Source organism: Mustela lutreola, chromosome 4, assembly GCF_030435805.1.
Source record: "Mustela lutreola isolate mMusLut2 chromosome 4, mMusLut2.pri, whole genome shotgun sequence".
NCBI lineage: Eukaryota > Metazoa > Chordata > Mammalia > Carnivora > Mustelidae > Mustela > Mustela lutreola.
The window spans coordinates 539,594-566,166 of record NC_081293.1 but is presented as its reverse complement, the minus strand read 5'-3'; the positions used below and the strand labels follow the sequence as shown (position 1 = coordinate 566,166).

General features: G+C 64.6%; 1 protein-coding gene across 2 annotated transcripts in view; it reads left to right on the top strand.

Annotated features, from left to right (window-relative positions):
* The window catches only part of ADGRA1 (adhesion G protein-coupled receptor A1), a 31,822-nt gene that overhangs the window by 1,386 nt on the left and 3,863 nt on the right, over window positions 1-26,573 (top strand). The window contains exons 2-5 of one of the 2 annotated variants that reach the window (XM_059172759.1): window positions 341-543; window positions 7,360-7,487; window positions 7,937-8,060; window positions 12,208-12,353. In XM_059172759.1, coding sequence (XP_059028742.1) covers window positions 541-543; window positions 7,360-7,487; window positions 7,937-8,060; window positions 12,208-12,353 — 401 coding nt within the window. In that variant the 5' untranslated portion in view covers window positions 341-540. The remainder of the gene's footprint in view (window positions 1-340; window positions 544-7,359; window positions 7,488-7,936; window positions 8,061-12,207; window positions 12,354-26,573) is intronic. The other variant, XM_059172760.1, reaches the window with a different exon arrangement.

The window sequence follows — 26,573 nt, the reverse complement described above, 5'->3', positions numbered from 1 at the left end:
GGGGGGCCACGCCGGACCCCGGGGAGGCTGCTCCTCAGGAGGGGGACCCAGGGTTGGCCCAGGGCTCCCCCTGGAACCTGACAGACGTGTTGCAGACTGAGCAGTTGGCCAAGCGGGGTGGCCGGCAAACGCTGGTTCCAGGGGCGACACGGCAGCACTCCAGGGGCTCTGCACGTCCCGCCCGAGGTCCTGGGCCGGCACGCAGACTGTGTGCCCGGGCCACCAAGCCCCAAGCCAGATGCTCCATCAGACTGGCTGGATGGGATGGCCATGTGGGGCCAGCCCTATGCTGAGGCCAGGGGACCCTCCGCCCTGCCCTGACCGTGGCCTGTCTTCACAGATGGGGACAGCCTCTTGACCCTCACCTGCCCTGCCATCGCCCTGAGACACCTTGCCCGGGGCTCGACCCCACAGCCTCTGTGTGGGACCTTGACCTTCGGGACGGCCATGGAGGCCGGCGGGGAAGAAGGTGCCACATAATCGGCTCGGCGGCAGCCCCACTCCGTCCGGCACGCACGCTGCAGGAGCTTGGCAGGGCTCATGGTGAGTACGAGCCCCCACCGGGCAGCAGGGCCCAGCCACACTGAGGGCGGCACCCCTGTCCATGGAGTTACTGCATGGCCCATTAGCGGCCTTGGGTCCCCCAACCCCCCGGTCTCCAGGGCTGCCAGCCGGCCGCTCCGCTGTCGATCATGCTAATTAGCGGCAGGGGTGCCGCAGTGTGAAGCCGTGTCATGAGGTAATGAGATGCGGCCATGCGTCCCTCCCCAGGGCTCCGGCCTAGGACCCGTGAGACTGCCTCTGGCCCCGGCGGGGGTCCCCCGCCCCTCCTGCCCGAGGCCAGGCCCTGGCAGGGCTTCCCCCCGCCCCTCAGAAAGTTGGCCGGACGGTGGGAGATGTGGGCGGGCTTCGGCAGCACGTGCAGCAGTCACGGGGAGGGCACTGTCCCTCTCCCCAGAGCAGGGGGCACGGTGGCCGCCAGCACGAGCGTCAGGGGACTCGGCGTGCCGGCTCGTGCAGCCTCCGTGCGGTCCCTGCCGGCTCAGCTTCCGGGAAGGCTGGCGGCGAGTCAGTAACGCATTGTGTGTCCGCGAGGGTCGGGGGCAGCGGAGGCCCCGGGCGCGTGCAGGGAATGCCGATGGCCGAGGACACGTGGCCGGCAGCGGCCGCGGCTCGGGTGCCAGCACTGAGTCAGATGCACCCCCGAGTGTCTGCTTCCAGAGCGGCGTCTGTCTGAGTCACTGGTCCGTTTCCTTCCTGTTCGTTCAAGACGCCCGAGTAAGGTCGGTGCTCGTTGCCAAGACTCCGCATGGTCCACAGGGCTGCTCTGAGCCCCGCCGGCCGGGAGGGCGTCCAGACTCCCCTGCTCCTCGGGAGGCCGGCCTGGCCAGACGCCCGGCTCCTTAAGGGACTGCCTGTGGCCACGCGGCGCCTTGCCAGCATGGCTGGGGCCTCCAGGTCGGCCTGTTCTCAGGTTTCCATCCTCAGGTTAGAGCCTTACTTGCAAAACGAACCTGTTGTCCGCAGACAGGGTGAGCCAGGAGCCGCGGCAGAAGCCTGGGGGCAGGGCGGGACGCCTCGGCCTAAGCCAGCAGCCCTGGCGTCTCCTCCGGTCTGACCCTGGCCCTCCAAGCAGGTCTGCCCTGCATCCCCCCTCCCACGGCCGCACCCGTGCAGTGCTACCCCCGGCCCGGCCCTGGACACTGGCCCAGTCCAGGACCGTGAAGCCGATGGGTCACACTTGCCAGAAAGGTTTAGAGCCTCAGCACTTTGTTGGTTTTTTATTCCTAACAAATAACCAGTTCCCTGGAGATTCCCTAAAGAAATGCAGATCCAGCCCTGCGGGGCAGCAGCCAGCACGTCTCTGCACACGTCCCTGAGTCTGTGGTGTGGACGCTGGGAGACCTCACCCCAGGTGCCCAGCGATAAGAAGATGAAGACCAGAGGCTGCGGCCAGCAGGATGGCCCCACCCTGGCCGCCCCACACTGCCACACTCACACCACCTGCCAGGCACCAGCCCCGGGCTGGCCACCAGCTTTCCTGACCCCTGAGGTCGGCAGTCAGCCTGGTGGCTCCGGAGCGTGACGGCACACGGTCCCCTGGAGGCACCTGGGGGCTACGCTGGAGTCCGTTTTGCACGGAGGTCCTGGTCCTCCCTTCAGGACGTGCGCCCACCTGTCCTTGCTGCTCAGGGAGGACCCTCCCCTGCAGGGCCTGCGGGACCCAGGCCGTCTTCATAGCTGTTTGCAAACAAAAGAGGACATGTGTGCAGTGGCCCCGTTCCTGTTCAATTCAAGCAGCGACCACAACGTGCGTCCTTTGCACTCCGCAATCTTCGGTGATTTGCACACGTACGTCCCCAAGGGAACCCAGTGACTGGTGCTGGAGGAAGGAAGCAGTCGTCCAAAGCTGTGCACATTCTCCGCGGTTCCTTTCAGAGCGTAGGTCGGGTAGGTCCCCTGAGGAGCGTGCGGTCACTGGGAGGGAGGCCCCGTTCATTCTGCACAAGCCCGTCTTCCCAGCCACACCTCCTGTGGTGGGCGAGGCGTGGCGGGACTCCTCGGATCACTGGACATGAAGCAGATCTGAGAGGACAGGACGGCCGCTCACCGATGCTGAAGCGGGAGGAAGAGACCCCACTGCGGCGGCTCCTCTGTGATGTGGCCCAGCAGGTGCCAGCAGCCGCCGAGAACCCACAGACTCGCTCTGAGCTCGGGGCTACCCTGTGTCACCAGACCATGCTTTGGCATGTCCAGCAGGGGCTGGAAGGGAGAAAAACAAGGCCTACCCTGGCTGTGCTTGGAGCACAGAATCCCAAAGACACAGCCCGGGACACCCCTTTTCTGCAACAGTGGAATTAAAACCCTGAGAAGACCAGGGGCGGATGCAGGATGCAGAGGTGGAGTCTGGTCCGTGCCTGCCACGCTGCGGAGCCGGCGGGGTCAGGGCGGCCGCACCGGCGCGCGGCAGAACCAGCCTGGGCTGTGTCCACGCTGCTGCTCACTAGGCTGCACCTGCAACCCCCAGCCGTGCCACAGGCTTCTGTGGCACCGGCACGCACCCGCACCTGCACCCAGAATCCTGCCAGTTGTCCCTGTGCTGCTCTTCCTCCAGCTTCATGTTTAAGTTTCTGAAACTCGCGAGCGTCCCTCATCCCAGAGATGGAGGCCGCGTCACCCCCGACGTCGCCCGAGGGCCGCAGCGAGTCCCCGGCTGTCCCGCACTCCCCACCAAGGCGAAAACGGAACCAGCGGTACAACATGACGTCCGGTTCGGCCCTGTGTGCGCGGGGTGAGTGATTCACCTTCTGCCTCCGCCTGCCCGTGGGGCCCGCGGCGCAGACAGAGTGCCGAGGTGCGGCGACCCGGAACCGCACAGACGCGGGGCCGCGGCTCAGACTCACCGGTCCGGAGCAGAGGCGGGGGACGCCGCGGTCCGCAGCTCGGGGCAGCAGAGGCCCCTTCCCTCCCGTCCGGCAAATGGCCCCTTGGTCAGATGACGGACACCGCGTGGCACCCCTTCCTCTCTCCGGTCTGTCCAGGCACAAACGGATGGATTTGCAGAACTACCAGAAAGGACACATCCACTAAAACGACACAAACATAAGAGCAAGGGGAGCCTAGGGAAGGGGAAGACGCACCGGCCCCGGGGCAGGGGCACCTGGCCTCCAGGCTCCGCAGAGAACACGGCAGCCGCGGGGATCCCCGGGAGCAGAGGCTCTTCAGGGGCTTCTAAAGGCAGAGCCGTGAGCGGAGACCGCGGGCGGGGGCCCCAGCGGCAGGCCGGGTCCTCCACGGAGCCCGGGCTCTCCGGTGGCAAGTGTGTGCCGGTCCGAGGGCGCTGGAGGGCCCGTCCCAGCTTCAGCCCACACGTCTCAAGGATCTTCTCTGTGGGACACTCGCAAAGCAATTCCTCCAGGAGGAACTCACACACGTATGAACTTTAAAATACAGACTATCTCCTTTCGGCATTACCTACTTTGAATTTTAAATGTTACCTCTAAAAATGTAGAAAGACACAATTGATACCTAACTTGGAGGAAAAAAATCGGAGCCGGAACGGAACTGAAGACACACAGTGTTGGAGCAGCTGCTCTGGGCTCAGGAGCCCCCACACCTCTGCAGCCTCAAAACCGGGCCCTCGGACGAGAAGGCACCCCCGCAGCAGGGTGACCTTGGCTGTGCGCTGGCCGGGGCGTGGGCTCGGGACACACTGAGTCTTGAGCCTTGGCCTGTGAGGTGAAGGAGATTGGATTTCCCACTGGCTTATCGGAAGGGGCTTGGGGTGTGGGGCTAAAACTTGGCAGGTGGGACACCCTCGCGCGGGAGTTCTCTGACGCAGGTCCTGGGCCCCAGCCCTGTGTGCTACGCCTGGACACGGGCTCTGGGCATCACAGCACGCTCTGCTCCAGAACGGGCGTCTGTCACTCCTCAGCCCCTCTCCACCCGCCACCCCTGCCCTCGCCCCCAGCAGGAAGGTGACAGCCCCCCAAGAAAGGCCAAGAAGGGACTGGGAGTCCCCAGAGGGGTAGGCCCACCCCAGGCCTCAACTCGGCTGGGGCTCTGCGCACGGGAACGCCGTCCCTGCCGCCCGGGCCTTCAGGTCACTAGTGGCAGGGTACTTAGAGCCCAGGTTCAAACCCCCGTCTCTGAAAAGAGCTAATGGCACACACGGGGCCTGGGTGACCTCCGGGGCGCTGACTTCTGACGGCCGGCTGGGCCGCTGTCCGCCCGTCAGCAGCAGTCTCAGAAGAAACGGCGGTGAGAAGATACTCACAGACCAGGATGTGACCAGGGAAACTCGCTTTCCTCGACTTTCGCAGTGGTTGACAACTGTCAGGAGGCCGGTGCTGGCTGACGGCGGCAGGGGCCAAAAACCGCGGACCTCAGCGGCGCCACAGGGAGCGCGCCCGAAGCCGGGGCGGCAGGTGAGGAGACGTGAGCGCTTCCGGCAGCCAGCACGTCCTGGGGAGCCGCGCGAGCCCCAAGGAGACAGACACGCTGGGCCGCGACTTCCCAGCACCTCAGCCACGATCTCAGAAACCCACGGTGCAGGACGGAGCGCCCGGAGGAGGCCATCAAGGCCTCCGGCGACCTGGGTGCCTTCCGGAGAGACCTCTGTTGGCCGTGGGCGTGGGGACCAGGACGGGCCGTGCCGGCGGGGCTCCAGGCCACAGTCAGCCGCAGCCCTTGTCCCCAGGGGGCCCTGCAGCCGTGGCATCCCTGTCACCTTGCGGCTGGCATCCTTCCGCTGTCCTTGGTCTTGAGCCCATGACGTCATGGGAACTGGGGCCACGGCCGCAGTGTGGGTCCTGCTGAAACCCCAGTCACCTGGAGGGGAGTCGTGAGTGCTCTGTGCGTGTCCGCATGTGCCCTTCAGGCGTTCTGCCCTGTGCGTGGACAGTCAGGACAGTGGGGGGGCCACCGTCGCATCCAGCCTACGGGCTGCCACCTGACACGCGCTCCCCTTTGGCCAGCTGCTGGGTCAAGGGCCATGATTCCGGCTTCGGCGGCCAGCTAGGTCCTTCGCTGTCAGACCGGGAGGAGGCCCCTTGGTGTCTGGGTCGCCGGCACCTTTCCATGGTGACAGGTTCCGTCTGCTGTTGCCGTGACAGCCGAGAGGTCTCTGGGCCGAGCACGATCAGGATGCAGAGGCCACAGCTGGATTCCGGGGTGGTCCTTGGCTGTCCCTGGACATCCGTCCGAGGAGTCTGACATTCCCTGATGGGCCAGGGCCTTGTCTTAGCTCTTGGACACACTGTCTTCCCAGACCAGCCAAGGCCAAGCGTCCTTCGGGGGTATTCCCATCCTTTCCTGCGTGACTCGGGCTGGCACCGTCCTGGAGGAGCACCAGCTGCTTCCCGCCGCCCTGACCGAGCAGGGAAGGGCCCAGCGCCCACCCAGAGCCTGTGTCAGCCTGGGGGGTGGGTCCGCCATGGGCACTGCTGGCAAAGCTGCGTGCAACACCTCCCGACCACCAGCTCGCTGTCATGCCTGGGCAGCTCTGTGTGGTCTCACAGAGGACCCCCAGGCAGCCCCCTGTGGGTACCAGCCCCCTCCCACCCCTCCCCAAGCCAATCCGGTCCCGGGCTGTGGAAGCGGCTCAGCACAAGCTGAGAGGTGGGGAAAGTGTCTCACCCTCTGGCCCCAACAGTGGGCACAGGAGCAATCCCCCCGGTGGGCTGCATCCATCTGCTTGTGGGGGGACGGGCCTAACCAGCACCCCAGGCAGAGCCAGTTAACGTCCACACTGTCCCTCAGTCCGGGAGCCTGGAAGCCCACGGTCAAGGCGTCAGGGGGCACTTTCTCCGGAGGCCACCCTCCTAGACACGTAGATCGCCACCTTCTGACCGTGGCCTCCAACGGCCTCTGGGCAGGTTGTGTCCCCGTCTCCGTCATAAGGGCACAGGTCCTGTTGAACCAGGCCTCATCCTGTGACCTCTTGTGACCTTGGTCACCCCCCAAAAGGCTCACCACCCCCTCTGCGGGCACGTGGGGCACGAGGACCCCAACCCCTGAGTTGTAGGGATAGGTTTCGGTCCACGGCCGGGTGTCCTCGTGACTCGGCGAGTTACAGCACATGAAAGGTCTGGAACATTGCTCAGTGCATGTCAGAGGTCAGAGGTCAGAGGCGCGCGAGGCCAGGGTCCCCGCCGGCACCTCTAGGGCCTGCGCCGCAGAGGAGGGTCTGTGCCCCGGAGCCCTCTCCTCCCTCGCACGATCACAAGGCGGGTGCTGTGTGCCCGGCGGGGTGTGCGAGGCCCACGGGACGCTCTGCTTGGCTGCCACATTTTCTCTTGGTGGCTTGGAAACCTGGTCCCGGGGCCGGTGCATCTCGCGGCTGCCTATGCCGACATCGAGAGCGCTCGCCACACCAGTCTGATGGACAAAAAGGCGGAGTCCCTCAGCTCCCGTGTCCGGCCAGGGCCCTCGCCCCTCAGCTTCACGTGCCCCTTGCCCTCCAGCCTTCGACCCGGGGCTGCTGCGATGCTGTCCAGAGGGCCTCAGGGCCGCCCCACCCCGCCCCAGCAACGGCTCTTTCCCCGGGACTGGAGTTGGCTCCCGGGACGGGGCCTGGAATTCTCCTGGGAGACTCTACAGAGCACGATGTCCGGTGCCTGAGGCTGGGAAGTGGGACTCGGCCACCTGCCCTGAGTCGCTGCCTCTCGGGGGGGCTCCGTCCGGACGCTCATGGCCTGCGGGTCTGGGGCCCTCAGACAGGTGCACTCCCAGGAAGTAGGGCCCCTGCCCCCGACACAGACATCCTTGATGGTTTGCAGGGGACAGGCCAAGGGGGCTGCAGGCAGCTCCACCGGGTGCCTGGTTCCTGCTCACACGTCTGCTCTGTGTCCTTCCCAGGATCTGAAGACTGTCCTCTCCCTGCCCCAATACCCAGGGGACGTCCTGCACCCCGTGGTGTACGCCTGCACAGCCGTCATGCTGCTCTGTCTCCTGGCCTGCGTCGTCACCTACGTCGTGCACCGGAAGTAAGGCCCGCCCTGCCGCAGGTCGCACGCTCACCATCCCACGCAAACCCTGCAGTGAGCCCCTCCTCAGAGAGCAAGACGTCCCTGGAAGGCACCTCTAGATCACCGGCCTAGCACCGGGGGTGGCCCTGACAGCCGCCGAGGGTGGCCAAGAGCTCAGGGACAGCCATGCCCTCCCACGCTAGGCCTCCACCAAGGTCTTCCCCGGGGGCCTCCGTGTTCTTATCAATCAGATAAATAGGTTCTTCCTCCAGTGGCCCGGGGTCAGGTCACGTGCCCCAAGAGCCCACGTCCTGGGGAAGTTACAGAAGCCGCCAGGACCCTCTGCACACCTTGCCTCGTGCCCTTCAATCTGGGGGGGGGGGGGGCAGCTGTGTGTTTGCCAAGGGGCTGGCCTGCATGCTTCGCCCTCATGCTCGGTGCTGACGGGACCTCTCTGTTGCCCGTAGCGCCATCCGGATCAGCCGGAAAGGCCGGCACACGCTCCTGAATTTCTGCTTCCACGCGGCTCTGACCTTCACGGTGTTTGCGGGCGGCGTCAACCGCAGCAAGTACCCAGTCCTGTGCCAGGCGGTGAGTGTTCCCTCGTCCCTGTGTGTGACAGGATGTAGTGTGTGTCCACCCTGCTACCAATGGGGAAAGCTGTGATCGTGCTCTTGTTCATGAACTAACACTCAAGGGTTGGCCCAGATGCATCTCCCGGAGGGAACCGTCGGGTGCCCGAATCCCAGCCTCTCCCCCAGCGAGGCCCGTCATTTCGCTCAGCATCAGATCACGTCAGAGAATTTGTTTTCCACGTGACCAGCGACCTGGACGTTCACGGTCCAGCCCCGGACGCTGGTCGCAGGGTTAGAGATGGGAGCTGCCCTCTGACAGCCTGGTGGGGCAGGAGCACGGGGAAGGGGTCCCCGCCCCCCTGCCCCCGGCCAGATGAGAGTCCACAGAGGCTGATGCCACCGCTCTGGCCAGGGAGTGCGGGCCCCAGAGGCACAGCCCCCACGGGGAACTGCGGCAGACCCCCACTCACTCTGGAAGGTTCTGCTCCCTCCCAGGTGAAGGGCTTCCGAGCGTCACAGCCTTGAGGACGAGTCACCAAACGGTCTTCTTCCTCCCTGTGGCCTCCCCCGGCTTGTCTTTGAGAGGGGGGAAATACCCCTTGGTCAGAGCTCAGAAGAGACCTTTCCCCAGCAGTCAGCCTGCTTCCCTGGGCTGCCGAGTGTAACCCAGGCCCAAGTTTCTCCATGCGCTCCCTCTCAGCTCCTTGCCCAGCCCCTGCTCATAGCCCCAGCTCAGCCAGCTGAACAGTGACCTCTGTGTGGACAGTGAACTCCAGGTAGAGTTTCCTCCAATGCAGACAGTGACCTCCATGGTGGGCCGTCTGCTGCAGATGGACAGTGACCTCTAGGTAAACAGTGACCTCCAGGTGGACAGTGACCTCCAGGAGGACAGTGACCTCCAGGTGGACAGTTCCCTCCAGGTGGACAGTTCCCTCCAGATGGACAGTTCCCTCCAGGTGGACAGTGACCTCCAGGTGGACAATGACCTTCAGGTGGACAGTCCCCTTCAGGTGGACAGTGACCTCCAGATGGATGGTCCCCTCCAGTGCCCAGGCAGGAGTCAGGTGGGGGCTGACCCACGGACTGAGGAGAGTCTTACCAAGAACTAGGCCACATGGAGGGAAGCTCTTGGCCTGGCGTCCACAGGCTGTCATGCTGCTGCCCCTACAGTCTTTTTCTGTGAATTCAGCACTTTCTGATGGCCGTGGGAGCCGCTGGGGCCTGATTACCTGACACCCAGAGGCCACAGTGCCAACCTTGATGGTGGTCTGTGCACACGAGGTGGCCTGCACAGAGGCGATGAGAGTCTGCTCCCGCAGGGGACCCTGGGGAAGGGTGGCCGCTGAGCCCCCGCTCTGGAGCCCTGGCACCTGCAGGTCGGCACGCTTGCCTGGGAACCCCACCCAGGCTGTCCGCCCCATCAGAGGTCGGGTTCAGACACCCGCGCACGAGCCCCCACAGAAACGCTGCCGACACACACATGGAGACCACGCCAGGGGGCAGAGCCGCTTCCTGAAGCCTGTGGAGAGGCATGGAGACAGTGGGGGCTCAGGAAAACCCGTCCCACGCTCCACCTACGAGCGCCTGTGGAGGAGCGATGCCGGCGGCAAGCCACGGAACGGACTCCGTCTTCAGGCCCCACTGGGCCACTCAAGCGCGCCCCATGTCGGGACCCTGGCGATGAGCCAGCCGCCTGCTGCTCCCGGGCCCCGCAGCCAGCTCCCCAGGCTCCTTGGCCCCACTGGGGAGCCCATTCCCTCCCAAAAACCTGGGAACTGTGTCTGTGCACCAGCCCCGAAGGGGACGCCCCGATGCTGGTGTCTTCGCAGCATCTGAGGCCTGGCCAGTTAGCCGGGTGGACAGCCTCGGGACGGCGCAGGCCTGGTTGGGTCCAGAGAACCACGGTCTGCAGAGAGGACGTGTGTGACAGACTGTTGATTGCCTTGTGCTGACAGGCCTCGGGCCCCCCGTCGGAGGGAGCCAGCCGGTGAGCTCCGCCGTGGATGCCCCCCGACCTCCTGACCACCTTCCCACCAGTGAGCGGGACCATGAGTCATTCACTCATTCATTGGCAAACAGGCATCGGGACCCGGCCCAGGTTTGGGAATGAAGCCACACGAGGCCTGGCTGGGCTGCCCAGCTCTCCAGCAGGCGAGGAGGGACAGAGGGCCTTGTGTGCATTCTAGAGAGCAGAGCGGGGGCCCAGGTGAGGGAATGGGGGGCCGGCCAGCCCTCAGGGTGACACTCCCTGCTCTCCCCCGACGATTCTGGAACACAGGCGTGTGATCAGCAGACACCAGTGGAGTGTCAGTCACTATTACGGAAGCCCGGCCGGATATGCCCACTACTGCTGGCCTGGGGCAGGCCCAAGGAGACACAGCTGAAACGCGGGGTGTCCGAAGATGGGCTAGTTCGCGTCAATGTGTCGATGGGACTCTCTGTGGGGCTCACACTGGGTCCGACGTCACTCTGGGGCATGTGTGCAGGTGCCCTCCCCATTCTGGGGCTCATCCGCTCCCCTGGGGGCCTGGGACAAGGGCAGAGGGAGGGATTCTCTGTGCGCCTACCCAGTCTGCGACATCGGTGCCCAGCCCCCGGACTCGGCTCTCCTGGCTCCGACTTGCCCCCATCGGGAACAGGACGTCTCAGCCTCCACGTGTCTGGAACCAATCCACCCGAGCAAACGTGCTTTTCCCCCGTGCGCAGCCAGGCCTACCCCACCCTCACAAGGGACAGCTCGCCTCTGCCTTTGTGCCTGAACACGGGGCGCCCTGGACCACCTCCCCCGTCCCAGTGTGGCTCAGACCCAGACTAAGATGACGCCCGGCGCGCAGCCTGAAGCGCTGTTCGGCAGGAGGACAGATGGTTGCTGTGGCAACAAGATGACCCCGAGTCTGATTGCAGTCCTAAGTGACGTCACGAGCACAGACAGCTGGCCTCCGGTGGTCCCACACGACAACATGCGTCAGCGTCCACGCGGGCCCGGGCTTGGCGGTGGGATGGCCCATGGCTGCCTCCTTCCCGGAGCGGCAGCAGCCCTGTCCGGAAGCCAGGGCGGGGTCCCTAGGACCTCCCCTTGTGTCCAGCCTGAAGCCGGCGCTGGGAGGCGGGGTCCTGCACTCCTTCCCCCAGCCCCCACGTGGCCCACGGGTCTGGGTCCCGGCGAGGCCGGCAGCCAGCCCCTCCCGCGCTCCTCCTGACCCCCAGCCTCCTCCGGGGACGCGTTGCTGTTCATCTGTGATGACAGCCACGCTGTTGTCCCCTGGACAGAGAGACTCACTGTACTTCAGTCAAGGGCCAGGCAGACGTGGCCCGTTTCTCCCTCTGGTTGGCGCGGAGAGAGCACTCACGCCCCAGGTCCCCGGCCAGGCCGAGGAGGTTGGACTTGCCACGTGCATGCAGGGAGCCCCCCAGAACCACAGACAGCTCTGGGGTCCCACTCCACCCGTGCCGTTCTCATCGATCCAGAGCTTTCCACGAAGTGAGAATGGAATCTGGATTTGATAAACCATTGCGAAACAGCGTTAGCTTTAGTCAGAGTCTCCGTATTCCTTACACATCTGTGCCCTTTCCAGAGACAGCCATAATTTACTTGTCATTGTGAAATGTCAGCTTACTGCTTCCCAGGGAAGCAGGCAGAGACCAAGCAGGGGATGCATGATCTGCCAGGGCAGTACGTGTGGCCAGGGGGCCGGCCGGGGCCGCTGCCGAGGGCCACCAGCCACTTGGCCTTGTGGGGAGTGGATTTCCACATCTGACCCTGGATTGTCATACTCATCCCGCAAGGCCATGCCACTGGGGAGACCCGTGCCGCAGGACTGCCCCGCCCTCCACTTGGGGGCACCTGCCCTCCTGGAGCCCTCAGGGTCCCACGTCCGGCCACGCTGACCCTGGGTGCGTATACACAGGCCCGTGTGCTCCCAGCCCTGTCTCTCCTCAGGACAGCAGAGCCAACCCGTGCCAGAGCCTCAGCAGCCCACGTACCTCCCCGTGAAGGGGAACATCTGCCTTCACTGGGGACCCCACGTGCCCTCCTGCTGGTCACTCCCTGTCACTACTGAGTTGGCCCCTAAGAAAGCACAGGGAGCGGGAGGGCGCAGACCCAGAGCTTGGGGAGCACACAGTTCCCTAGGGCAGCGCAGCTGAGCAGCCCCTCCCTGCAGGCGGGCCTCCTGCTGCACTACGCCACGCTGGCCAGCATGCTGTGGATCGGGGTGGCCGCCGGGAGCATCTACGAGCAGGTGACCAGGAAAGCGCCCCCGTGCCCGGCCGCAGACCAGCCGCCGTACCCCAAGCAGCCCCTGCTCAGGTACGCGAGCGCACGCGTGCCCTGCCGCCTCCACCCCCGACTACCAAGGGCCCCAGCTCTGGGCTCCCTCCCGGGGGTCCCAGCAGATGGGCTCACAGGGAAGCTTGGGTTCCAAGGACGAGCCGGTCTGCACAGTTGGCCAGGGGCGGGGCGGGGCACTGGGGACAGGGTGGGTTGTCGGAGAGGGGATGTCGGGGTGCTGGGGGCTAGAGCCAGAGCCGGTGGGTCTGGGGGCCTGCGGGTGTGTCTCTGTGCTACTGAGCTCCACACCACAAGGGGCTGTGGTGGACAGCTCTGGGGGGTGGGTCCGGTCTTGGCTCCAGCCTGTCCATGGGCTTCCGTGGGCTGAGGCACCGGCTCCTTAGCTGGGAGAAACTGAGGCTTGGTTACCAACCCCCGAGGTGGCCACATGGCCTGGGCCTTTCAAGGCGAGGTGGCAGGTGGCTCTGAAGCCTAGGACTCGGTCGGGCTGGGAGGGTTCGGGATGGGCAGGTGGCCCCCGTGAGGGACAGCTGATGCCTCTGCTGCTAGGACCTCAAAGGACCCCCTGGTCTGGGCCCAGGGGCACGGACACTCAGCCCTTGGACTGAACTCTGTCCAGGTCTAAACTGGGAGGGCCTTCAGGAAATATGTCAGTGACCCAAACTCGCCCGAGGGACTCATCTTGAGGCAGACAGAACAACACCCTATGCTGTTTAATAAATACGGTGACCTCGTTAGGTTTTCTGACACGCAGTTTCCAGAGCTCGCACACCCGTTGCCACACAGCTAGCAGGGCCCATGGCACTCTGCTGCCGACGCCGGCCGGGGAGGCAGGGTTTCCGTACCTTGCTCCTCCTTCCAGGGAGGCCCTTGCTCCTTGGGGTTTAAGAATCACTCTCAGAATGAACGTCCTGGTCTGTCATCGACTGAAAAGCTGCCTGGCTTTCTGAAGAAAAGCATGGCAGCCTTGGAATATTCTGGAGCATTTCTCTCTGATGGTGCCACATGCACATAATGAACCAGACTCCCAGGTGCTTCCAGGAGCAGTGGGCCCGGGGCATCCGTGGGCATGTGTCCTGTGGACTGTGGGCCCAGGGGGCATGTGTCCTGTGGACTGTGGGCTCCGTGGGCATGTGTCCTGTAGACTGTGGGCCCAGGGGGCCTAGGACAAGAGGGTCATGGGCTCGGTGGCTGTGCTCTAAGCTGGCAAGTCACACCTGCTGGTCACTCTGGGACACTTGCTCTCCCTGTCGTGCTGTCTGGAAACCACTGTCACCTCTCTCCATGTCCCCTTCTTTGGTACAAATGCTCGACAGCAGGGCAGGGGTGCGGGGGCATGTGATGTGATTCCAGCAGCAGCTCCCTAGGTAATGACCCCTCCTGCAGGATGAGACTCGGGAGGGTTGGACACTGGCTCTGGGCTCTGCAGAGGCCTGGCTCCTCCACTGTCTTCTGTGGCCAGGCCTGGCCTGGGGGTGGTCATGGGGACCCCAAAGGTCGGGGGCCAGAGTCTGTCTCCCCAGACACCTCCCCGGCAGAGGCACCCTTACCCGCGATGACTCTTCCGACTGGCCCGCAGGGACCATCTTTGATCTGCATCCCGGATCCCATTCCCACGCGGCAGTAGCCTGAGTGCAACCTCTGCAGGCCTGTAGCTCCTGAGTCCCGGGGAGGGAAGTGACCCCAGGACTCGGGCTGTCCCGGCCCCTCGATATGCTGGGCAGCGCTGCACGGCAGGTCCCGCTGACCTGCGGCAGGCCCGGGGTGCGTGCGCCGTCTGCAGGCAGCAGGCACCCCTGTGTCCCCCTGCTCTGCCGTCTTCCCATGAGAAATAAGAGGGAGGCGTTCGCCGGAGGCCGTCCTGTGTGAACTCAGAGCACACAGCTTTTTGAGAAACAGGTCAGCGGTCTCACTTCTCACGCTGACTTCGCTGCCAGGTGGCCGCAGAGATGCGGGAAGGGGTCTGCCACGGGGGAGGGGGCCTGTGGGGCGGGGCCCTGCGTTCCGCGCTCCCGCACCGGGGTCAGCTCGCTCGCTACACGGGCCCCCTCTGCACTGCTTTGGGGGGAACTAAGCCCATTCAGAGATTCCTATCCACATTCACCTAACACTTTGCAGGATTCTGGATTAGAAGAGCATTTCGGGCCTGACTGGCCCCCACCCCTGGCCTGAGCCCTGGGGGCGATCCTTGCTCGGCCGCAACAGCGTGGGGGTGGGGGGCGCTGCCCGGCTGAGACCCCTGGTCTGGGGTCGGACATGTTGCCTTTGAGGCAGAGGCTTTCGGCTTCAGGACTGTTTCCTCTCTTCAGGGTCCCTAGCGATTCCGTATGGACATTAGGGTCCATTTGTCCATTTCTGTAAAACTGGTCACTGCGGTGTTGGTGGAACCCGCCCGGACCCGACAGAGCCCTGGGAGCGGAGAGGTTGACTCGAGGACTTTACAGCTTCCGATCCGTAAACACAGCACAGCTGTCCGTGTCCTCGGGTCCACGAGACCTTTGCTGGGGACACGGACAGCTGTCAGCACACACGTCCCACACCGCCTGGGTTAGACCTCTTTCCTCACGGTCTCTGCCGGCACGTCTTCTCCGTCTTCGGGTCGGTCATCGCTTACGTGCAGAGGCACCGCTGAACGTCGTGTGTTGGTCTTGTGTCCCGAAGACTGGCGGGATTTGTTCCCAGAGCTGGGAGCTTGCCCGTGGACGCCTTAGGATCCTGTGTGCGCGCGTGCGTGTGGTCCCGTCATCAGCATCCAGGGACACGTGTCCTGTCCAGACAGCTTTTAATTTTAACTCTTCCTGCCTCATCACTCTGGCCGGGGCCTCCAGCACAGCAGGACCCTCTCTGCGCCCCCCTGCCTCTCTTCCCCCTTTCCCTGTCCCTCCCGCTCTCACCGTCTCTCTCAGTCCGTCCGGCTGGCAGTACAACCCGTTTGTGCACAGTTTTAAAGAGCCCGCGTGGGGCTCATCCGTTCCCTGTGTGGCTTTGCTCTTCCCGGTCTTACGACTCCTGCCGCAGCCCCCGCCGCTCCCGTCTGCCTGTAGCTGGGGTCCGTTTTGCGTGTCTTCCCTCTAGTCCCCACGGCGTGAAGCTGGGCTAGTCCAAGGTCTTTCCGTCTTCATCGAACGCAGCCACAGTTACGATTTCTCTCGGGGCGTGATTCGGGCACATTGTATCACTCGTTTTAATATTTTCTGATTTTCCTGTGATTGTTGTCTTTGGCCCGCTGGCTCCTCAATTTCCCCGGACAGTTAGGTTTCAGGGTGGCGGGGGTGCTCTCGAGACCTGTGCCGGCTTCCGCGTCAAACTGAGGGGACGAAACCCCAGCTCCGCCAAAGAGGCCCATGGCTTGGAGGGGACGTCCCTGTTCTAGGGACATGTAGCACACCATCCATGGCCTTGGGGGGAGGGGGGAGGGGACAGACTCTGCTGGGGTGCGGATCTCGGCCGGAGCGCTCTGCCTGTCTCAAGCAGGAGGGCGTGGTCCTCAGGCAAGGCCAGTGCCGGGAAGGGCAGGACGCAGGAAGGTGATGACCTCGGGGAAGGGCAGGACGCAGGAAGGTGATGACCTCGGGGGGAGGATATGAGAGGGGTCGGCCCAAGACAGGAGCCGCTCTGTGGGGCTGGGCTGCGTGACAGACGCAGGAGCACTGCCAGCCCAGCCCCCCGCCACCAGGGCCTCTCTGATGCACGGACATGGCACCCTGCCCATCACGCGGGCTCTCTTCTCTGCCGCCAGAAGCCGCCGCGTCCCACAGTAACCGTCCCTCCTGGATCCAGGCTTTCACATCCCGTGGCGGCTGACGCCTCCCCCTGGGGTTCTGACCGTGCCCCCCAGTGCGTCCACAAGGAAGGAATCCCGGCCCCGCATTCCCCACATGTCCACCGGGAACAAACCCTAACCCACGTGCCCATTTCAGCCTCCCGTCACCGTGTCGGAAAGCCGGCACGGCTCCAGATTATTCTCGTCCCCTAGCCTGAATCAGGGAGCCCACAGGCCCCGACTCTGCCCCCAACCCTGCACCTCCCCATCCCCCACAGGCTCGTTCTTGGTGGCCGTGGTCCTGCCACCACCCTGAAGAATTTCTGTTCCTGCACGGGGGAAGCCCGGCTGTGCGTTCCCCTTCCCAAAGCACACAGGGCTGCCCACTGCTGCCCAGCCTGGCCCCGGCCTTCAGCTGGCTTCCCCAACGTGCCAGCCGGAGGGCCCACGGCCAGATGCCCAGACCCCCTGCTCTCCTCCCCAGGCCCAAAGGAAGGGCTGTGTCCTCAGATCCCGGCACACAACGCCGGCAGGTTCGATAGGGAAATGTTAGGGATTCAATAAATATTTTTTTAATTGGCCTTAAATACTCCATTTTAGTCACAGGACTGAGTCTGGAAGAACCCAGCCTTGGGTGGGTAAGCACTCCCTTCCGGCCGGAGGGCAGGTCCCAGGAGCACAGCTGTGGGGTCGGTCGGAAGCTGCGTTCCGTGGGGGGAGCCGAGAACGAGGCTTCCAAGGGGCAAGTTCACTTTACTCACAGAGAGGGGGCGGCTGTGTGCCCCGCAGGCCCTCGATGGCACAACCGGGCGGCTCACCCCAGCTTGGCGAGACAGGGACAGATGCCCTCTTGGGGGCCCAGCTAGGGTCCAGCATCAGCCCTGGCACTTTCATGGCGTGGCCAGAACGCAGGCTGGCCAGGCCGGCACGGGTGAGGCTCGAGTGCGAGGTCTGGGTTTGCCCCCAGGGTCTCAGCTCCTTTGGGTGTGATGGGTCCTCAGGACGGTGAGGACGTCGACGAAGCCGCAGAGGTGAGCGCCGGGCGGGGGGTCCCACAGATCCTCCGCCAGCAGCAGAACACACACAGGGTTTCTGCCCCGGAAGCCGGCCTGCCACTCCGTCCGGGTTTCCTCGGGCCGGGCTGCTCAGCCGCCCCCGGTGCTGGCCCTGCAGGTCCTGGAGGAGAGCAGGCCAGGCCGCCCGGGGCAGCCCGCGTCCCCCCGCAAGCCTGCCGCCTCCCTGCTCTTTCCCATCACGTGGCTGGAGAAGAAAGGCAAGCTGAGGGTCGGCCGGCTCAGAAACGCGGGAGGAGAAAGACCGAGGCTGCTTCTGCAGACTCTGCATCCGCCGTGGCCACAGAACAAGGGGCATCGCCGGCCCCGTCTCCGAGAGGTCACGTTCTGCTGCGGGCCCCTGATCGGGTGTTTCCTTGGACCGCTCTGACAGCTACTCACACGTCTTTCCCGGCACCTCCGAGGGCCACGCTTTGGGCAATTTAAGGACCACGGCCTGCAGCACGCCGCAGAGACTTCCGGCGCAGCAGCTCCGCGGGCTCCAGGCCTGAGCACCAGGGAGAGCAGCCCCGTGCCGGCACCCCCCACGGCGCTGCCCAGCCCCCTTCGGTAGGCACACCGTCCCCAGGCCTCCCGTCTCTCCGAGAGTGTCTCCGTCCGAGCCGGGACGGCCGCCGGCTGGGGCTTATGGACAGTGGAAACGCAGAGTCTGGAGGCCAGACGCCTGCGGAGGGGCCGGCGGGCTCGGTTTTGGCGGGAGCAGAGTTCTTGCTGTGTCCTCATGGGTGGAAGAGGCGGGGGCTCTCCGGGGCTCCTTTCGCAGGAGCACAGCCCCTGTTCACAAATGCGTAGGGCCCCCGCCTCCCGCACACTCCCCTTGGGGTGGGGTTGCCAGTGAGTCTGGGGACACACACACTCAGACTGGAGCCGCTGGCCGAGGGACGCCGCTTCACAGCCAACGGGCCTCCCTGCTGTGGCTCTCCAGATGCTCAGGGCCAGTCCCCAAGTCAGCCGCCTGTAATCATGCCCTGACCTCAATGTCACCAACTCCACCGGCCTTCCTGACAACGGGCTCATAAGTCCTTCCTGCTTCGTCAAGGCCTGGTGCTCCTCCTTGAAGCACACAGCTGCCCCAAGACCCAGGGGCTTCGTCTGGACACTGTGAGCTCCGTGGGGGAGGGCACTCGCCCACCCACTCCCCAGTGCACAGCTGGTGCCAGGCTGGGCCCTGCCGCGGAGGGACAGTGCCCCAGGCTCCATCTGTAGGAGCCCCTCTGGGACGGCAGGGCATGTGCTGGGAAGCACGGGGTGGCGCCCGCCCTCGGCTTCTTCATACAGTGCCCCCGGCCAACACGGCTGCAGGAGCCCCCAGGAGCCCGTGCAGCACCCAGCCGGAGGCAGCCCTGCGCAGGGGTGGGGGCTCCAGGGCCATCGCTGAGCAGAGCATGAGCCACCCAGGCTGATGTCCATGACCTCCTGTGACCCCGTGAGCCCAGCCCTGGGGGCGGAGGTCCTGGCCCTGGTTTCGGAACGTTGGAGCTCTTTTCAGGCAGAAGGGCTCTGCCGCGCCACAGGCTGTCCCCGGCTGGCGTGAGTCCCGCTACTGCGTGTCTCGGTGCGTCTCGTGGTCTGGGCACCCGTCTCATGCCCGGCTCATGTTGTCTGCGTGACCCCCAGGGCCCTTTCTCCAAAAGCAGCTTCTCCAAACCCGTATGGCAACTGCGGGTGGGCGGCCTGGACACTCAGACCGTGCAGAAGGGCCTCTTGGTCCCAGCAAAAACCGTCAGTCGGATCGCTTGGAGCTCCGAAGTCGCAGCCGGCACAGAGGGTGCTCACTGGACCTGGAGACGGATCCTGTGTGGGGGAGGTGCCTGGGGTGGGTTCCCGCGGCCCCGCAGCGGCCCCCAGGACATTCGTGCTGCTCGAGTTCACCTGGGCTGCGTCGCCTCATGCACACCCAGCCTGGAGGGCTCCCCGGTGACCAACGGTGCCAGCGTGTCGCGGGCACTGACTCTGTGAGTGGGGGTGCTGGCAGGACAGCCCCCAGCAGAGCAGTCCTGGGGACACTCTTCAAGAGAGGAAGTGTCTTCTGCCGGTGGGGCCAGTCGGGGTCCAGAAGGCCCAAGAGGCCAGTCTCTGGAAGGGCTCCTCCGCCTCTTGCTAGCACCAGCCTGAGTTCCCGAGTCCCCCAGCCCCCAACCCCTTGCCTCCCAGGCCGGGGTCCACCTGGATGGGCGGCAGCAGGCGAGGGCACAGGCTCCAGAGGAGAGAGACGCAGTCTGCGGAAGCCGGGCCCAAAGCCAGACTCAGCCGGCTACCTGGGCCCCTGGGGCCTATCAGAGCCCGGTCGTGGTGGCCCACCAGCCGAGGCTGCACGTGGCGGGCGGCCTCCTCCATGGACACCTGTTGCAGGCCTGGGGGAAAAGCACTGCAAGCACAGAGGACGCCCCAGAGACAGGCCACGGAGGTGCAACAGCTGCCACGCTGAGCACAAGAGGCTCCTCGTGTGTGACCGGGGACGGTGCCGGCGGACGGACAGGGTGGAGAGGATCGTCTCGGGGCCTCTGGGCTACACCGCCAGGGCCGCCCCCAAAGGCTGCAGACCCACCGCCAGCCCACCTCCCCGCCGCTGGCCGCCCCTCCCCCGAGCGCCTCCGTCCGTCTCCTCCCTAGGGACATGGGGTGGAACCCTGCTGATAAACCCACACCCTGGCTTGCCCCCTTCCCTGCGTCTCTCCTGCCGACACTCGCTCTGTGACCGTCTCACCTGACCGCAGCTCCCGTGTCGGTGTTGGGGGGAATGGGGCGCGTCTGGGTGCGGCCAGCCAGTGGACAGAGTCCTCCAGGAAGGCGAGGAGGGCTCACTGCCCCAGCTGGTGGCCAGACCCCATCACAGGTCCCCTGCTGGCTCTGAAACCAGGGGCCACCCGCGGGGGGACCAGTCTGCTGTGGCCGTCTCCCTTCTCTGTCGCAGGAGTTTGGTTCCCTTAGCGCCCGGGTTCTTGGTCGTGCTGCTTCGAGGAAGGAACAGGTAGACCGGACAGAGTGCCGGGCAGCAGAGCACAAGGCCCCCGGAGGGCTGCCGTGTTCGCAGCGTAGGGGGTTTACAAGCTCTTTCCAGGACCTCGAGCGCGGCCACTGTGGGTTCCTGCTCTGGGTGGTCAGTCAGGGCTGTGATCCGGCCCCGCCAGTGTGTCTGTGGGGCTCGTGGGCAGGCGTCCAGAGACTGACGACCTCAGCTCCTGACAGGGACCAACCTCTCGTGGTTCGTGGCTTTCTTTCGGCTCGTGTCGCGGCTGTCCCCCTGCAGGAGCAGGTAGGCAGGACGCTGCCGTGGCCTTGTCCGGGCAGGAGAACGGGTTGCGGGTGCGGTGTCGTCTCAGCTGTCCCGGGTCCCCATTCTCCTGCTGGGACCCTGGCCCTGACTTCCTCCGTGTCCAAGGAACCCCTAACACTGAGGGCCCTCAGACGCACGCCCAGCACGGCTCCCAGTGGCCACACGGACGAGAGGCGTGGCCGACACATGGTGGGGGGTCGGCGCTGGGACTTTAAGCTCAGGGTTTCCAGTGGCCCTGGAGGCCTGGCCAGTCGCCAGCTGCCCGCGGGCAGAGCAGGCTTGCTTGGATGGCCCGTTCGTGCTGTCAAAGCCGGCTCAGAAGAGCCCAGTGGCCAGAAAGTTCACATCGGGGAAACCGTCGCTGCCACACAGTGCTGGGGCGTGAACGGCCGTGTCCTGGGCCCGTCCCTCTTTCTGATGGGCAGCATCCATGAGGGCCCGTCCTCTGAGACACAGACGCCAAGATGAGGGGCCCGCGGGCCCACAGCAGCCAGCACTGGCGCCAAGCCCCGGCTTCCCTGCGGCTGACCCTGCTCGTCTGGCGGCAGAGAGGAAGCAAGTGACTGCGTGGGAATCACGTGGCAGAGACCGCGCCAGGGCCTGGAGGTCACCGCAGCCACGCGCTGCTGACCGGGCCAGCCCCGACACGGGCTTCCAGATGGTTCTCTGGTCTCCACCTCCGGAACTAAGGGGCAGGCTCCCAGGGGGCCTCGCGCTGGGACACAGGGCCCATCCTTGCCCGTCCCCGGTGCAGCAGCCGGCACCTGACCTGTCCATTCCGCTCCCGGCCTGGGCGGGCCCTCTGGGGCGCGTGCGCGTGCACAGGCCCACACTGCATGCTCCCCTAGCGGAGCGCACGGGAACAGGGCATGTGGTGTGGATGGCACTGACCTTCCGTGGGGGCTAAGGCGGAGCTGTGTCCGTGTGTGGGGATCTGGCAGGTGTGTGGCAGCTGAAGCGTGGCCCGGGCTCCTGGCATCAGGAGCTGCCGGAGGGCCCTGTGCCCACTGCCTGGAGCTCCGCCGGGTCCCAGGAGCCGGCCTGTTCCCGCTGCACCCCGGTTCCACTCGGCCGCGGGCGTGTGTGCCGGGCTGGCCCGGGTCTGACGCTTCCCCGAGACCAGCGCTGCCGCCGGTCAGGTGTGGCCTTGACCAACCTGCCCAGGGGCCCGGGGACGCTGCTCCGTTTTCCTTCTGGATTGTTTGGGGTTTTGGTTTTTTGTTTTTAAATTGAACACTTACATCAAAAAAAAAAAAAAAAAAAAGGCTAAAACATCACTGCATGCTTACAGAACTCGTCCTGTGCCCTCCGGGGGAGAAGCAGAAGCTCCCCACCCGGCCCACAGCCTCTCTTGGGACTTTCTCTGCCTCTTTTCAGGGTTGTCCACCCAAGTACGCGTCCCCAGACATTGGTTCTGTGGGCACCAGTCACGAGCTCTGAGTATACATGGGCCCACAGGCCTTACCGTCTACATCTGGTTCCTTCGCTGCCCGTGGCTTTTCTCAGACGCACGCGTGGGCTGCAAGTGGCTAGCTGGGCTGCCGCAGGCCCGGGGCCCAGTTCACCTGCTCCTGTGGCCAGGACGCTGCGGCCCGGTCGCCCAGCTCCTCCCGAGGGCTCACGCACGCAGGCTCCCCGGCCGCCGGCAGCGCCCCACGCCCGCCGAGCTCCCTGGCTGGGACACGCTTCTGAGGGCGTCGGGCTTTCTCTCGGTGGCACGCCCGCTCAAGCCACTTCCCCACCGTCCTTCTGTCTGTCTTGCTGATTTGTTAAAGCCCCTCACAAGCAGCTCACGGGAGCATGTGGTCACGTGGGTCACAGAGAGTTTTCCTACTCACGGCAGCTAGAGGCGCGTTTGCACTTCTGTGAGGGGGACCCTCTCCCACACACACCCACATCCAGCTCCCACCCACGCGCCGCCGTGGGGGACGTTAGGTGCATGGCTCAGGACCATGTTCCTTTTCTGCTCCTGGTGTAACAAACAAACACAAACTTATTGACTTAAAACAGCACATTTGCTTTCTTACAGTCCTGGCAGGCAGAAACCCAGTCGGTCTCTAGGGCTCCATCCAGGTGTGGCCAGGGTGGCTCCTGGAGGCTCCCGGGGAGAGACGGTTTCTTGCCTCTTCTGGAGGCGTCTACGCTCCTCAGGGCCCCCTCTGGTTCCAGCCAGCCGTGCAGCGACCACCCTCCCATCTGACCCCCACATCCCCTTCCAAGGACCTGTGACGACATCAGGTCCCCTGGACCACCCCCATCCCTGCCTCTGCCGCTCAGCCACATCCTTAGCACGGGGTCAGCACAGCCCAGCTCTGGGGCCGTCGCCAGCCCACGCCAGGGGCGGACCTCATGTTCCCGAACATGCTCCATTGACTCGTCAGACCACCCAAACCTGGATGTGGCTCTGCTCCATGCTCTGCCCGTCACTGGCTGTCCCATCTCCCCCCTGCCACTGTCCCCATGCTCTCGGGAGCCTACGCCTGTCCCCCACCCCCACTCTTCTCCCCAGGGGCCTGTGGTCCTGCCTTGTGCACATCTTCGGGTCCTGTGTGGCATCACAGGCGGCAGCTGGGGTTTCCTTGGGGTCCTGGTTCATCCTTCTTTCTAGGAACACTGCCCTAAAGGAAGAGGCTGGTCTGCCCCCAAGAGCCAGGTGAGCTCCAGACACCCGGCAGACCTGCCCTGGGCGGTCTGTGTGGGGACCTGGGAACACAGACATGCGCGTGGTCCTAAATGGGCCAGTGTCCTCTGGGGCCGTGCAGGATCCAGCAGACAGGACTTCCGTGCACAAAAGACGGCAGGTCAGTGAGCACAGCAGGGCAGGGTGCCCAGGAGGGAAGGACAGGAACCCCCAAGGGAGAGGGTGTGGCTGGCATCAACCAGTGACCCTGGGCACTGCGCACGCTGAGGCTAGTGCTGAGCGGTCTGCATCGGGCCGGGACAGGCCCGCAGATGTCCTGCTCGTCCACCATGCCGAGTGCCCAGCAGCCGCTAGAACAGCGTCCGGGTGGGGCCCTGCCGCGGCCTGCAGCGCCCTCTGCCGACAGAGCCCAGCTGGCACCAGGAGCTGAGCTCGGCCACCGTCCGGGGGGCTTGGCTACTTGGGGCTGACACAGCTCGGGCAGAGGCAGGGGGAGCCCCAGCCAAGGAAGAGACACCCCCTGGCTTGAGAGGCCTAGCCAGAAGCAGTGGGGCTGTGGCCCCCTCACCCTCCAGGATGCATGGCCGCGAGGGTTTGCAGGGCACAGTCCCCAGGAGCCAGGGGCCAGTCCACTGGGAATGGTGACCCGCTCCTGGACTGGCCAGGAGTCGAGGGGGCTGTGTCGCCTAGGGGCACCAACAGGGGGTCTCCAGGACCCCTGCCCCCAGGTGTCAACAGCTTAGCAATGTGGCCCCTTTGTCCTCCTGGGGACACCGGAGGGACCAGCTCCGGCAGCACGCCTGCTGGAGCCGAGCAAGCCTCACGCTGTCCCTGCCACAGGCTCCCGCGCTCCCCACTTTTGTGCCTCCCCTGAATTACAGGAGGAGTGACGGGAACCCCAGGGTCCTCGTCTCCCTGGAGGGTGGAGGCGTGGCTCGGGGAAAGTGGCTTTCTGCAGGTTCTGAGGGGCTTTCGAGCCTGGTCAGCGCTGGGAACAGGGCCACACATGGCCGTGGACCGGGCCTCCGCCGGGCCGGGTCCACCAGCACGCGCTCACCTGGGGCCTTCTCCTGCAGCCATTACAAGCAATCAGGGATGTTTTCCCTACAGTCTTTTCTGGCTCGCCCCCGCCCCCGCCCCAGCAGACCCCGGCCCTCTTACACCACTGTGCGCACGCTGCGTGGACGCAAGTCCTGCTCGAAACCGGGGCCGCGGGACGGACCACGAACGAGCCTCTGCCCTCGATGCCTCCCGGCTGTCTGTCCTGGTTTGCTGAGATCTCTCACGGCAAACATGTGTAAATTCTGCCGAGTGCTTTACCGCGTCTGTGAAACGATCGCATGGAATCTCCTTGTGCTTCTGTGATGAGCTACTTTGATGTCATGAGACACAGCGCGTGTCTGCGTAACTCTCATCGGCCATGGTGTTTCCTCCACGGTTTTCTGCCGCGGGTTTCCGACCAGGCGCCTCCTTTGCTGTCTGGAAGAGCGTGCTGGGCGGGGACTGGCGTCATCGCTCCCTCAGACGGGGTCCGGTTTCCCCGGTGGCACTCGGGGGGCCTGGGAGTTTCTCTGTTGGGTGTTTGTGGATCTTGGAACCAACATTTAGAGAGTTTTCAGCTTTCTGATGCTCGTCTCGCTGTTGCTAATTTGTATTTTCTCGGGGGATTTGCCCATGTCCTCGGAGCCGCTCCAGTGCTGGCCACGGTTGTTCACACGGGCTCGCCCTCGGTCGTCTGCCTCCCCGTCTTCTCGCCGGCCCGCGGGGCGTGAGGGCAGTGCGTGGACACCCGTCCGTTTGTTGCAGACATCACTCTGGGCTGGTCATCCTCAGCCCCGCCCGTTGGCTTTCTGGCTCCTTGCGTCTGGGGGACTCCGCATTGACTTGGCTCTCTCTGCCTCGGCGCATGGCGCCCCCGCCGTGAGCATCCAGCCTCCTCCTCTTCCCACAGACATCAGGGCCACGAATGTCCCTCCAAGGCGTCCGCTGCCTCCCAGAAACGTGCTGTTTCCTCTCTCATCTTGTTTGAAGTGTTCTCTAGACCCCCGTATGGCGTCTTCGACCCACGAATGATTCAGAAGTATGTCGTCTCGCATCCGAGTGTATGTGGTTCTCCTAGTCACTGTGTCGTTGCTCATCGGCCGGACGCCGTGGCGGTCAGACCGGATACTCGGTGTGATCGCAGCTCTGGGGAGGTGAGCTGGGCCGCTCCACGGCTCACACGTGGTCCGGCACGGCGAGCGGAGCCTGAGCGGGGGCGGAGTGCGTGCGTCTGTGACTGAGCCTGACGCTCCAGGAAGGGCACGGGGCAAAGTGAATCACGTTGTTGCTCAGGTCTTTGGTTTCTTTTTTTTTTTCTTTTTTTTTTTTTAAGATTTTATTTGTCTACCGGACAGAGAGAGGCACAGCGAGAGGGAACACACACGGGGGAGGGGGAGAGGGGGAAGCAGGCTCCCCGCTGAGCAGAGAGCCCGATGCAGGGCTCGATCCCAGGACCCCGAGATCACGACCTGAGCCGAAGGCAGATAACCACGCAGCCCCCAAGTGCCCCCAAATCTTGGGTTTCTTTCCTCCTCTCTTGCCGAGCGCTTGCGTCTGGATCGCAGGCTGTGCCTCTGGCCTCGTCGGCCGCCGCGGATCCGTCCTTGTCAGCCTCATGTCGTTGGAGTCTCTGGCCCCGCGTGCGCACGGCCTGGCCGCTGCGTCCCGCCGTGGGCGGTGCTGACACTGAGTATGTCCTCCTGAAGTCCGTCCTCTGGCGTCGGTGCGGCCGCCGTAGCCTCCCTGCGTCTCCCCGGCGGACGGAGCCCCCTGCCCGGGGCGTCGGACGGTCTAGGTCTTTGTTTTAACCACCCGTCCAGCTGCTTTCCGCTTGTACTTCTCCTTCTGCTCCTCCTCTCCTGTCCTATGTTGTCCTTTGGGATCAGGTTAGTATTTCCCCACATTGCGTTTTACTTATCCATTGGCCCTTTGCCTGTTCGTCTCTTGTGCTGCCTCAGGGACCGAAGCCACGGACTCTCCTCCGTATCTTCGGCACGACAGCCGCGCTGGCTCATGAGCCTCCCCGCGGGGCCGTCCCCCCCGTCGCGGTGCCGAGGCTGCGGCGTCTGTCCGTCCGCACGTGGCAGTAACTCCCTGGGCAGTGTTACAACTCTTCCTTCACACAATCATATTGGCTTTCAGTTAAGAGAAAACAAAATGTTCTGTGTTTGCCCTAATAGCGAGCGTTTCCAGCGTACTCCGTTCTTGGGGTTTCTATCTGGCGCAGCAGCCCCTCAGCCTCAAGGACAAAACTGAGAGTTTCCAGAAGGTCGGCGGGTGGCAAATTCACTCCGTTTTATTTTTGTCAGATAAATGTCTGTATTCGTCCTGTTCTGAAGGACGTGTTCTCTGTATATAGAATTCTGGGAGGCACAGAGCCCCAGGGTCACCCTGCTCCCACCCATGGACCTGGGGCCAGTGGCATTCCCCTTGTCAGGGACAA